A 12938-nucleotide genomic window follows, 5' to 3' on the forward strand; every position below is an offset into this window, starting at 1 on the left:
ATTTAATATTCCCGCCCCTATCAACTACCCTAAACCTTCTCAGACAGTATTTTCGCGTAAACAGTACATGCATTAACAAGTTTATCACATTCCCCATTACAAGTTGGGAATTATATAAAATCACCGGTGAATTTGATAAATATTCCAGAATTTATGACATTCACCAAGTTTACTGGGGATTACGCGTAATCACCGCATTCATCACATTCACCGTAGCATATACAATATAACGAGGAGAACTGGAAGATGAGAGAGAAACTAAAATCTGTTTTAAATGAAGATTAATTAAGAGTGATAGCGGCAATTGGTTTACAAACAATAACTCATGGCCTTGAGGCAGACTTAGCAATTGCCGCTGCGACGATTTTTTGACGTAATTAAATGACAAATGTGTGGAACAATCATTTTTCGTCGGCAGTTATATTTGCTTCAATGATAAATTTACATGTAGGAGACTGTTCATTAAACTGATTTCTGAAAGTCGTGTCGTGTACAGCGTAATAGCGAGCGATAGAAAAAAACGTAAAAGAATCTCGTAATTGTGGATCGAATGATTAAATAAAGATCTAAAAGATTAAAGTAAATATTACGAGAAGCAGTTGTCGCAATATCTCTGACACGTTAGAATGCACGTTGTAACTCGCGTTGAAACTCGCGTTATAAGGGATTCTGCTGTACAAGCACTTTGATGCTTTCGATCCTATCTAAATTGGCAATTATTAATGAATGTGGACTCATTCAAAGCGTTGCAATTCATAAGACACGAGTGAACGCAACAGACTTTTTCCTCGCAACTATTTATGGAGTCATTAATATTAGAAAAGCAGAAAATTATTTAATTTCTTTTTATTACGAAAACTTCAAAGTAACTTTGCAATTCGACGAACTTCCGTATAATGACCATCGATCAATCCAAAGTCGTTCAAAACATCAATTCTTCAAAAAAGTGTATTATTCTTTCCTATACAAAAAGATATTCCAAGGAATGCTTAATACTTGGACTCCTAATATGGTTTTCCCCTCTTAAAACGAGACACCCAGTACACACACGTAGAAACATGAAACTTTTATCGGTTTGGTTTTCCGAGCATGTAGATAATCAGAAGGCTTATCTGCGTACCAGTTGCCAATAATCTTGCATTTCACGCTACAGTTGAACGTTTAATTTGTTTTTTGATAAGCACACAACAACATGACCAGACATCTGGATTCGTTAGGTCAGGTCAGGAGGGATGCTTTTTCATCCGATTCGTCGCTACGTTTACAAACTAATTACTTAGAAACATCTAGTGTCACGAAAACGTAACAATTTTTTTATCACTGTCCACGTGGAAAGCACATGACGTCCAAGTGCGTTGCTTGGCGCGTACATGAATCACACGTGAAATCCTAACGCAATTAGCTTAAAACAATTTTCGACGAGCGATAAACCGATTGTTTCGCGAGGAAGCCATTACACAGGTATATTCGTTTTTATGGGTGTTTCGCAGGTAAAACAGCGATAAGGATTTTTATTGCGAGGTGTGGGAGGTGGAGGGATTGGAGGATTTTTCTCATTCATAAAATTGCTTCGTATGAAAGTTTTACTACTTGCGCTATCATTCAGTACCGATACGTAGCGATAAGTCGCGTGTCGTATGTAATATTTTCTGTGAAATAGATTGAAGTAGACATTTGATATAATTCAGGCACATACATTTCCGTTGATTCTTCATAAACAAAATAACAATAAAGATCTTAACATATCTTCTAGTCTTCTTATTCATTCGTATTAACATTTAGTACCAATAATCACAGGGCGTTTCCTGTAAAATAAATAAAACGAACATTACATAAAGTCAAGGTATTTTTCTGTTGCAATTGAATAGAAATAATGTTGTACTCAAATTTGAGGCCTGTAACTTTTTTCCTTGTAAATTTCGTTATTCATTCCTGATAAAGTAAACGTTATCTAAGCATTTAATATTCAGTACCAGCAACGACACAGACAGTAAAAGATGTATTCTGTTCGAGTACATTTATTTTCACTCATCCATCACAGACAGTAGCATAACGATAAAAAGTTCCGTATTTTTCTCGTAAATCTGATCTTTCGATCATATGGCAGTTTGATAGAAGCGAAACGACACATATTTATAAGCTTTCCCTGTCGAACAAACAAAATGGACACGCCGAGTACCATAGATGGTATCTACATATTACGCCTAATAGATAATGCGATCGTAATCTGTTGTCACGTGACTGTAGCTATTGTTCGTGTGCTTGTTTCACCTTTGTTCTTTCGTATAGTCTCACCAGCTGCCTATAGAATTGTTTCGAAATAAATAACAACTATAATCTAACGGTGCAGTTTATGCACGGTGCATAATTAATGAATGCACCGCGAGTAGCTACGACTATGGCCCACGTTGAATACAATAGGAACTCGAAGACCAACCAATTTCGCCGCTGGAAATTTGCTGACAGACTGTGCAAATCGTACACGGAGACATTGCGACTATGTTCTGTGAATAAGTCACGTGACTGTATCCATTATTTACATTCGCCGAGTGGAAAGATCGATGTGTGTGACCCGAGGTTTCTATACGATCGTTAACGCAATGTCTCATCGTTTCTATATTACGAATAAAGGTAATCCTGGCAATTAACACGCTGATCGCCACGTCGCCCATATATGGGCGACAGTGCTTTTCACCGAAAAACGAAAACTATTCATTCTAAAAGTTAAGCGTCGCAGAAAATGAATTTAAATGAAATACTCGAATTTCGATGAAGTTACAGAACTAAATACCAAAATAAATGTTTCATTACGCGCTTTCCAAAAGTCTGCAAACAAAATTTTAGAAATTTTCAAGAGTAATTAGTCTGCCAGTGAACGTGTTAAATTCGTATCAATGATTCGACAATTATCGCGCGACAATCCATTCATAATTTCCTGCGACTGTTTCGTCCGTTCTAATACCTGAAGAGTGAAGAATCACAGCGATGCAAGTAAAAGAAAAAATGTATAAATAAAAATATTCACTTATACCATGTGTTAGAATTATATTTTTATAAATTTTATTTTCTAAATTCTAAAGGATTACGATATATAAGAATGTTAGAGGAAAAGTGTCCGAATTCGTAACGACCCTTTCGTCGCTTTCTGTCCCTGCTAGGACCCCACCCCTCTTTCTGCTTTAAAGAAAAGCAGACCATTTTCCTCGAGACCCGAAAGTGATAATCGTTGCATTCCAACACCATGATTTGATACCTCGACGAAAATCTGTGCGAATTAACGACGCAAGCTCGATATATTTTGTCGTTTATTTATACTATCATGATTCTCGGTCTCTCTGTAGTACGAATTCCGTGCCATCGGGAAATATGACGGGATTTACATAACACGAGCACACATTCGACCAAGTGAAAACGCACGTGACGTTTCCGAATCCAAGGTCGATCAACAGAGGACTCTGCAGGAGAAAGGATCAGCTCTGCGAGTTTCGAAGCTGACGGGAATGCACAAATTACGAGTTCTCTCTCGATGCTCTCGAGTACGAGTCGAGAGTTGTTTTTTAACATTTGACTGGGAAAACTGTGCTTTATTTACATCCCATCGTCGAGCCTCGTGCTTCGGCTTATTTTTCACTCGAGCCAACTGGAAACAGCTGTTACAATCATTTTAAACTTAGAAATCTATTTATACGATTTTCTTTCTTTTTTTTTTTTTTTTGACCATGAGAGCATGAACTAATAACGAATTTTCTATTTTCGGTAGAGTTTACCGGGATTCAAAGTTTTGATCTCTGATTTCCGTTCTCCTCGAAAGACAATATGTCGTGTAATAATTAAAAGTAATTACAGTAAATAACCAAGTTTGTGTTGCGGAGTTTATTATCAACGATAGGATTGATGATGACAATAGGTTTTATACATTTATGACGTACACTAAACATACGAGAAATATACATGGTTTATAGAATGTACTCTATCAATTAATGTAACAATATTAATATTTCGTTTTGCATAAGTGCGTGTAACTCTTGATTACTATTCCTTATATTCGATTTGACTGTATTCTAGTCGCCATGTTATAGTGTTCTTAGAATCATTCTGTTACAAGTAACGTTTTTTTTTGTTATCTTTTTTAAATTTGCAACGATTACGGTGTCCGCCTGTACCGCCTGAGCGCGTGTTTGCAATGTTTGCATGCGCGACGATGATTGAATGTTAAATATAATTAAGAGCTTTCGATGAGAGGAATAACAACGTGATCTGCGTCCATTAGTAGATGCAACGGTAACATGTAAATCACTAAACAGTTCTAGCCCACTAAAGTCGATCCTCGTACGTGAAAGGCTACAGTCGTTTATAAATAATTTATGGTTTCTAAAGACTTATTTATCTAAACATTCTGTGTCAGTCTGTGGTTCTCTCTATATCTGCTATAAGAAATACTAAACGAGTTCTAGGCTTAAATAAATTATTCGCGACAATATTCTTATTCGTACGTTTCTAAATAGAGTCCACATTTACGTCATAATTTATTATCTATCGTTCTAAAAAAACTTGGTTAATTTTATATGAAACTTCCCAAGTACCTAACTAGAGCTGGGACTATCTTATCTTTCTGCATTTGAATATTATTTCATTCGAATATCTGATTGAATCCTTGAAAATTATAATATTTTCTCTACTGACAAAGTATCTGAATATTCATACTATTCAAATAATGTAACGTGAATTATAAATGAAATACTTTAAGTTTATTACACTTTCTTAAACTTTACATTCATTAGTGATGTTTTGTACAAAATTCAGTATTTTAATAAACAAAAACTAACGCGTTACGCTAATTTCAGTTAAATTAATACAATTAAGTTATTTTTATGGGATCTTGACAAATACGATCAGTATTTTAATAAACAAAAACTAATGCGTTACGCTAATTTCAGTTAAATTAATACAATTAAGTTATTTTTATGGGATCTTGTCAAATACGATCTTGTTTAACACGTCTTACGCTAAATTAATATATGAAATTAATTTTCAAGTCACTTACCTTTGTTTTGTAGTTGAAATGCATTTGAAATTGTAAGTGTAAGATATACTTAAAACTTATCACTGTCTTTTGCATTAAATTGTTTGCTAAGTGTTTCCGCAGGCCTTGGAGTTAAATAATCATTTTATAAAAATTTATTTGGCGCTCAATTGCGAACAAGTATCAATGCTACTAGGCCAATTGCATACCAATTCCAGCGAACACGCAATACATTCGAGTTTAATTGCTCGTTTAGGATCAAATGCGTGTCCGCGACCGCGAACGATTCGGACAACAATGAAATTTGTCGTCGAAGCCTTCTCCAGTTTTTCTCTTTCACGTGAATAAGTGAACGAAAAAAGAAAAACAAGCACACATGGGACAATTACATGCGAGAATTATGAGTAAGACCGTCGGGTGCTGAAACGAGAGGTCATCGGCAGTTTCTCTGCAAAAAACCTGTTGCTTCGCTTACGGGTTGCCACGAAGTTTAATCTTTATCGCGGATTCGCAGAAAGAGTGCCAATCGAATACTGGAATCTTAGCCAAGTTTCCGAATGACGCGAGTACCGTCGTTTAGGTTGGTTTAATACGATACGATTCGCATAGGTAGGTGAAAGAATACCTGATACCGTTTAACACTGCAGAATTCGCAATCTCGACCGTCCGTTCCCCGTTTTCCATTCAACTTTCGTCAAACGACGTTTCATTTGACACGTGACGTTTTCCCACAGTTTACAAATATCCACGATGCACGTACCGATAAGAGAGATTTATCCCGATCGATGATGTTTGTCAAGATTTCACTGATATCTTCGAACACGGTCGGTGACTGGTGTAACGTGTAATTGACGGAAAGACACCACTTGGTAATCGTCGAATCGTCGTGTACAAAGTCCTTTGTCGCGTATCGTTGGTCGTTCGAATGTTTTACGTTAAATTATGCGCTCTTTGTGAAATACACACTTACCGAAAACTGCTAATCCTGAACGCAGCACGGTAAACATTCGCAAAATACGACTGGGACGACATAACCCGCGCACAAAACTAAACCGGCCATATTGTTTACTGGAACAGCATTCGGTCGTGTACCTGCTTTCACTGTTTGGCGAATCTCTCGTGGAAACGATGGAAACACTATCTGTTGTTGGGGCAACATAACCTTGTTAACATCTCCTCTGTACCGGTAACACCACAGAGTATGATTGAGGAGAGAGAACTACTCTGTGGCGACACTGCTGCCACAAATTTCGACTGCGGACTTTGACGAAAATAATTTTTACCGACAGAAATGGTTACGCCAATGAGCTTCTTCGTTTCTATAGGGGGAGTTAACGCTCGGAACGACAACATAAATATTATTCGTCTGTGTTTATCGCGGATCGTTATCCTGACGTAGTGCATTTTTATTACAAATATTTTGAAACAATCACGAACGTTGCAACATCTGTCATTATTAGTTCATTGATAGTATTGTTTACCTATAGTATTAGTCGTCGGAAAGGGTAACGTGCTTCGACAAGGTCGTTTAACTTTTGCAAGTTCAAATACAATTTTTTGTTAGCTAAAACGCATATTATTACATCGTTGTTGACAATATTTTGAGAAAAGTGTTTGTGATCGATGTAGTTCGTGAAGTAAAATTTACAATGACGTATTCGTATAGCAAACGTCTATCACAATCGTTGGTTTTAAACGTATTTGTTTTATTAGATTTTTCAAGGTTATCGTCGGTTTCAAAACACGTTTGACTCGCTGTCTTGAGATATTGTGAGATTTGTTACAATTTACATTAAAAATAGTATATGTAATAATAGTATATATAAGAATAAAGATATAGTCAAAAATTTAGTCAAAATTCAAAGTATAAACTATAAAGTTAATACTTTATCCCTTTGATTGCGAGTACTGTGTATTATTTAACTATCACTTGCAAATCCTATATAAACATAATCATTAGTAATTAACAGTTTTATTTCTGTTTTTATCTTTCCGCAAGACTGCAGTCAAAGGGTTATTATTTATAACATTCTTAATAATTTCATGATATAGATATAAAAGACTTAAAAATGCTCCATGTTAACAATATTTACTCTCTGTTTCAGAATTAATCTGTGAATATACACCATGCCACGTCGAAATCATCGTAAGAAGGCCCCTTTTGTTGGGGAAGATACTAGAATTGCTGTAAATTTAACAATGAAGAAATTATTGGAAACCTCAGATCAAAAAGAATTAGAATTTCCATCATCCTATACAGCAGAAGAGAGAGGATACATTCATAAACTTGCATACAAACTTGGACTAAAATCCAAAAGCAGAGGGTAAATATAAAAAAGTAGTCTACACTTCGATTTTATTACAATGAAAATCATAAATTCTTTTCCAACAGTAAAGGTACAAATCGCTTTTTAACGGTGTACAAAAGAGAGGGATCAACTATAGTTCAAGCTGATGCTGTAATTAAGCTACAGAAGGCATCGAGACAGAGTATTTACAACTTACTACAAAGTTTTCCATTGAACCAGAAAGAATGCCAGGATTTACTACCGCCGATCGAACGAGAGCGACCTCTTAATACAGATGGTATCAATATTGTTTTAACATATGTTTAACCTTTTGTGGACATATGTTGTGAAGTATTTTTTGCCATGTAAACCCATACTTAGTTCCGTTTGGATTTGTACAAAGTCAAAAGCCAAAGTAACTTCATCTTGCGTGTATTAGAAAAAATTATGGGGGCGGGAGTATAGAGGACGAAGCTAGGACGGACTTAACCTAAGTCCGCATCCTAAGCGGAGACGTTTACGATCTGTGCTTGCGCCAGATTGATTCTGGACAGAGGATACAGATGCAAGCACATATACATATGCAGTGACACCATGGTCGTGTTATGGGTATTACACAGTGTAGTAGTGACCTCATGGACTACCAGGAAGTGCATCTGCCTATTGACCCAGTTAGCTAGAGCCAAAGAGGCAATCGTGCGCTCCTTGGGTGTCTCGGTCGGTCATACCAAAGAACTGAATAAATTGTGGACCAAGAGACATTTTCAAGGCCTTTTGTCGCATAAACCGACATTGAGACACCCAAGAGCTATGCTAAGGGAATCATCTAATGTGAGAGGTAATACTCTGGTGAAACTGGACCGTGCTAGGTACAGGCTTATAGTTGATCTAGTCATGGAGCATTGGCACACTGAAATATATTTGGCAAGATTGGGACTAAGAGTTAACCCAACCAGTCCTATAAAACTCCCCTGCATGTGATTACATGGTCCAAGGAGTTAGAGAACACCAGACTGAAGATCCTCGGGGCCCAACATCTGAAATCTACCAATTTAGTAGAGTTAGGGGTAGGCAAACTCATACACTTTTCGAATGAGGCCGGCCTATCCCTACCTCGCACGTAATGCCGCCCGTATGGGCCCAAGTACAATGGTCCATAGAGAATGCTCGGTCTGGCTAACAAATCAAATACATACGAGATCAGTCCGGAAAGTATCCGATCTTGTGCTTTAACATTGTACCTGGATGCGTTATTGTTTAAATGAATTATTCATTGTTTAGTATACTTTGTATTTTGAGTATTGTGTGCATTAAATTTTGCCATAAACTTGGCTAATTCGTGTTCGGAAACGATTCAAATGGTATGGAAAGTGTATGGTGATGAATCTGCGAGTGTTACTTAGATTAAAGAATGGTTTAGGTGATTTAAGTGTTTGTGGATCTGTTGAAAGTGACCAAAGAAAGCGTGTGAGAGACGAAGCAACATTAAAGTGATGCTTTTTTTCGACTAAAAAGGAGTTATTCGCCACGAATATGCTCCCAAAGGTCAGACTGTGAAGAAAGAATACTACTAAGAAGAACCCATCTGGAACAAATAGCGGCGGCTAGGTACTGCACCACGACAGCTCATCTGGTCACACATTGCAACTTATCCAGCAAATTCCTGCGATTTCTGTTCCACGATTCCCCAAATAGAAAAATCCTCATAAGGGAAGAAGATTCGATGACGCGAAGCAAATGAAAGGAACGCGACGAAGCGACTGTTCCGGAAGTTGGATAAAAGTAGAGTTTCCGAAAGAGAGAAGATCGCTGAAAGAAGGTTGTAGCTTCGAAAGGGGGGGTACTTCGAAGGAGACATCGTCGGCATTGAATAGATTTAACTTTTTACATACATTAAAAAAAATTAATTTTTTATTTTGTATCGATTTGAGACAATGTTTCCATACAATTGCTTATTGTATATAAAAAATGGTACGAGTATTTTATTTGATATATCTACATATTGTCCACAGAGGGTTAATATATATAATTTATTAAATTTTGAAAGTACTTGCATAGTCCTTAAATTTTAGTTTCGGTGAATACAAATACCAAAGCAATGGGTCGATTAAACAACAGCGTGCCACAAATACCGCAATTGAAAACCAATTTCGATGTATTAAATTTTCGTAAATCACTGCCAATTTTCAGTGTTAGAGAAGACATTCTTAATGCTTTAAATGCAAATCAGGTGGTGATAATAGGTGGTGAAACGGGTAGCGGTAAAACGACCCAAGTACCTCAATTTATTCTCGAGCACTGCCAACAAAGGCATCAAGCTTGTAGAATTATTTGCACTCAACCGAGAAGACTGTCCGCCGTGTCTGTAGCTGAAAGAGTAGCATTTGAAAGAGACGAAAAGATTGGTCAAACATTTGGTTATCAGATAAGACTTGAGAGCAGAGTTGCTCCAAAAACCCTTTTGATGTATTGCACAAATGGTGTGTTGCTTCGAACTCTCATGGCGGGTGATTCTGCGTTAAGTACTGTTACGCACGTAATCGTAGACGAAGTTCACGAACGTGATAGATTCTGCGACTTTCTTCTGATTGCCCTGAAAGATGCACTGCTGAAAAATAGAACCTTGAAGCTTGTACTCATGAGTGCTACATTGGATGTGAACATTTTTGTAAAATATTTCAATAAATGCGCAGTTGTTAATGTTTTGGGTAGATCGTTCGATGTAGATACGTATTTTCTCGAGGACGTTTTAAAAATAACCGGTTACATGACGAAAGAAATGGTTTCGAAGAGAAAAGAGCTAATGAATAAAAAGGCTCAACGTAAAGTTTTAGAAACTTGGACTCAATATAAACCTCAACAATCAGGATCGAATGCTATGACTGATAGATGTGTATTGCCCGCACCGATTTTAGCTCATCAAAGCGAGCCTATTCCAGAAAAAGTGAAGTTAGAACCTTGGTTAATAGAGGAAATGGATAAAAGTATTTCCGATGCATGGTTACGCGGTGGGGAAGATAGTTTTGCACAACTTTTGTACTTCATACTTTCTGAGAACGTTTCTGTAGACTATCAACATTCCGCAACATCCGTAACACCGCTGATGGTAGCTGCCGGTAGAGGGTGTATAAATACTACCGAGCAACTTCTGAATCTAGGTGCTAACTTAAATTTACGCGCAGCCAATGAATGGACTGCATTAGATTGGGCAAGAAACATGAATCAAACTGAATGTGCAGAATTAATAGAAGCTTATATGAAAACTTACGACTGCATGTTATACGATGATACAGTGACGCATGCTAAAGATGTATCACTTTCAGAAGAAGATAAACTTTTATTGGACGTATATCATCATACGTTTAATGATGAAAATATTAATTACGATCTTCTTTTACGGTTAATTTTATATATTCATTTGAAAATGCCTGCCGGTTCTCTTTTGATATTTTTACCAGGATATGACGACATTGTGACTATGCGCGATAAAATTAATAGCGAAGAAAAAGAAATGAATCAGGGTATGCGATACTGTTTATACGTGCTCCATTCGAACATGCAAACATGCGATCAAAAGAAAGTATTTAAACCGAGCCCACAAGGAACACGAAAAATTATCCTATCGACAAATATAGCTGAAACAAGTATTACGATCGACGATGTTGTTTACGTCATTGACTCAGGAAAAGTTAAAGAAAAGTCATTTGATGCAATATCAGGAGTGTGCATGCTTAAATCTAATTGGATTTCTCAAGCATGCGCGAAACAACGTAAAGGTAGAGCGGGAAGATGTAGGGAAGGCATTTGTTATCGCTTGTTCTCTTCGATTCGGTACAACAGCATGCAAACTTATCAGACTCCAGAAATATTAAGATTACCCCTGCAAGAATTATGTTTATATACAAAACATTTAGCACCGGGAAATACACCCATTGCAGAATTTTTGGATCGAGCACTCGAACCACCCTCAAATATAGTAACTAGAAATGCGGTTCAATTGCTAAAAACGATCGACGCACTAGATCCATGGGAAGATCTTACCGAATTAGGAAGTCATTTACTTGATTTACCAGTCGAACCACGGCTTGGGAAGATGTTACTGTACGCTGTAGTTCTGAAATGCTTAGATCCAGTTTTAACCATTGTGTGTAGCTTAGCATATAAGTAAGTAGATATCTTTTTATATGCAAACATTAATCAACGTCGTCAAAATAATTTTATGTCGAATAATTAATTTTAGGGACCCCTTTATTTTACCCTCTCAGCCATCGCAGAAGCGAGGCGCAACTGCAGCTCGTAAGAGGTTTGCAACTAATACATATTCTGACCATATGGTCGTATTGCGTGCTTTTCAAGGGTGGCAAAATGCACGCGCAAGCGGCAAAGAACGTACGTTTTGCGAACAAAATTTTATCTCCGCTGCTGTGATGGAAATGATAGTAGGGATGCGCACTCAACTTCTTGGCCAACTTCGTGCATCCGGATTTGTTAGGGCTAGGGGACCTGGAGATATCAGAGACTTGAATTCCAATTCTGAAAATTGGGCGGTAGTGAAAGCAGCATTGACTGCTGGTTTATATCCGAATCTAATAAGGGTAGACCGGGAACATATGCAATTAAGGACACAGTATGTCATTTTGTTTCTGTTTTTCTACATACTTTCGCATAGTTCGATATTACTTCTTTTTGCATCCTCGATAATGAATTTTTTTAGAAAAGAAGTAAAGGTATTTCTCCATCCATCGTCGACTTTAAGAGATTATCCAAAGTCACCGAGAATGACGTCTGCACAAACACATGCAGCTAATGTAGAGACTATACCTTGCGATTGGTTACTTTACGAAGAAATGAGTCGTACAGGACGTTTTTGTCATGTAAAAATGGTTACTTTGGTTAATCCTCTAACAGTGGCATTGTTCTGTGGTCCAGCGAGACTATCCGTGGACGTAATTTACGAAGCTGAATGTAAGTAGTACCGTATTGCGTGTTATTTGGAGTGACACTATAAGTTATCGGTATATTATTATTGATACAGCTGTACCAGAAAGCGAGTCAGATTCCGAAGTCGATGAAAGCAACGAAGGAACGATTTTTAAACTCGATGATTGGGTTGTATTTAAACTTGATCCTGAAACCGCACGGTTTTTCTTACATTTAAGACAAAAGTGGAATGCTTTATTTTTAAGGCGTATGAAAACGCCGAACAAAGCTATGTCACAGTTGGACGAAAAGGTAGTGAGTACCTTAGTAAATGTAATTACAAATGAAGAACAATCGTGTGGACTGCAGCAACCGTCTGGTATTGGTCAACGACCGCGTCCATTAATTGTTGACTATTACCCTGCCAATGCTCGAAGAACAGACGATCTTGTAGAGGTAAATCTTTTCGATTTATTAACATTCTACTTGTTTTTAACCATTTGCACATTAACCTAAAATTTATTCGTTTTTTTTTTTTAGAGAAATTTTTAAATTCGGATAACTGAAGAATATTTTATTATGTACAACCTATAAGAAGTTTTTATTCTCTTGGTTCCTATGTGTAACTCATTGCAAAATCGCAATGGTATTCCTGTATTCACGTGAACTTGATAAAAGTTGAATAAATTACGTTTCAAATAGACAGG

At 37.0% G+C, this 12938-nt stretch overlaps 1 protein-coding gene across 3 annotated transcripts; it reads left to right on the forward strand.

Moving 5' to 3' along the window:
• Nucleotides 1-6363: 6363 nt before the first annotated feature.
• Nucleotides 6364-12934, forward strand: LOC128874884 (3'-5' RNA helicase YTHDC2-like). Of its 3 annotated transcripts, none has more exons than XM_054120017.1 (8): nt 6364-6793; nt 7129-7347; nt 7416-7609; nt 9384-11475; nt 11552-11938; nt 12026-12276; nt 12347-12687; nt 12772-12934. In XM_054120017.1, exons 2-8 carry the CDS (start codon nt 7151-7153, stop codon nt 12781-12783), a joined length of 3474 nt encoding a protein of 1157 aa, XP_053975992.1. In that variant the 5' UTR covers nt 6364-6793; nt 7129-7150; the 3' UTR covers nt 12784-12934. The 3 variants fall into 3 exon arrangements, with proteins under 3 accessions (XP_053975992.1, XP_053975990.1, XP_053975993.1); XM_054120015.1 differs by having other exon boundaries at nt 6364-6546; XM_054120018.1 differs by having other exon boundaries at nt 6366-6528.
• Nucleotides 12935-12938: the final 4 nt, after the last annotated feature.

The sequence above is a fragment of the Hylaeus volcanicus genome, chromosome 4, assembly GCF_026283585.1.
Source record: "Hylaeus volcanicus isolate JK05 chromosome 4, UHH_iyHylVolc1.0_haploid, whole genome shotgun sequence".
Taxonomy (NCBI): domain Eukaryota; kingdom Metazoa; phylum Arthropoda; class Insecta; order Hymenoptera; family Colletidae; genus Hylaeus; species Hylaeus volcanicus.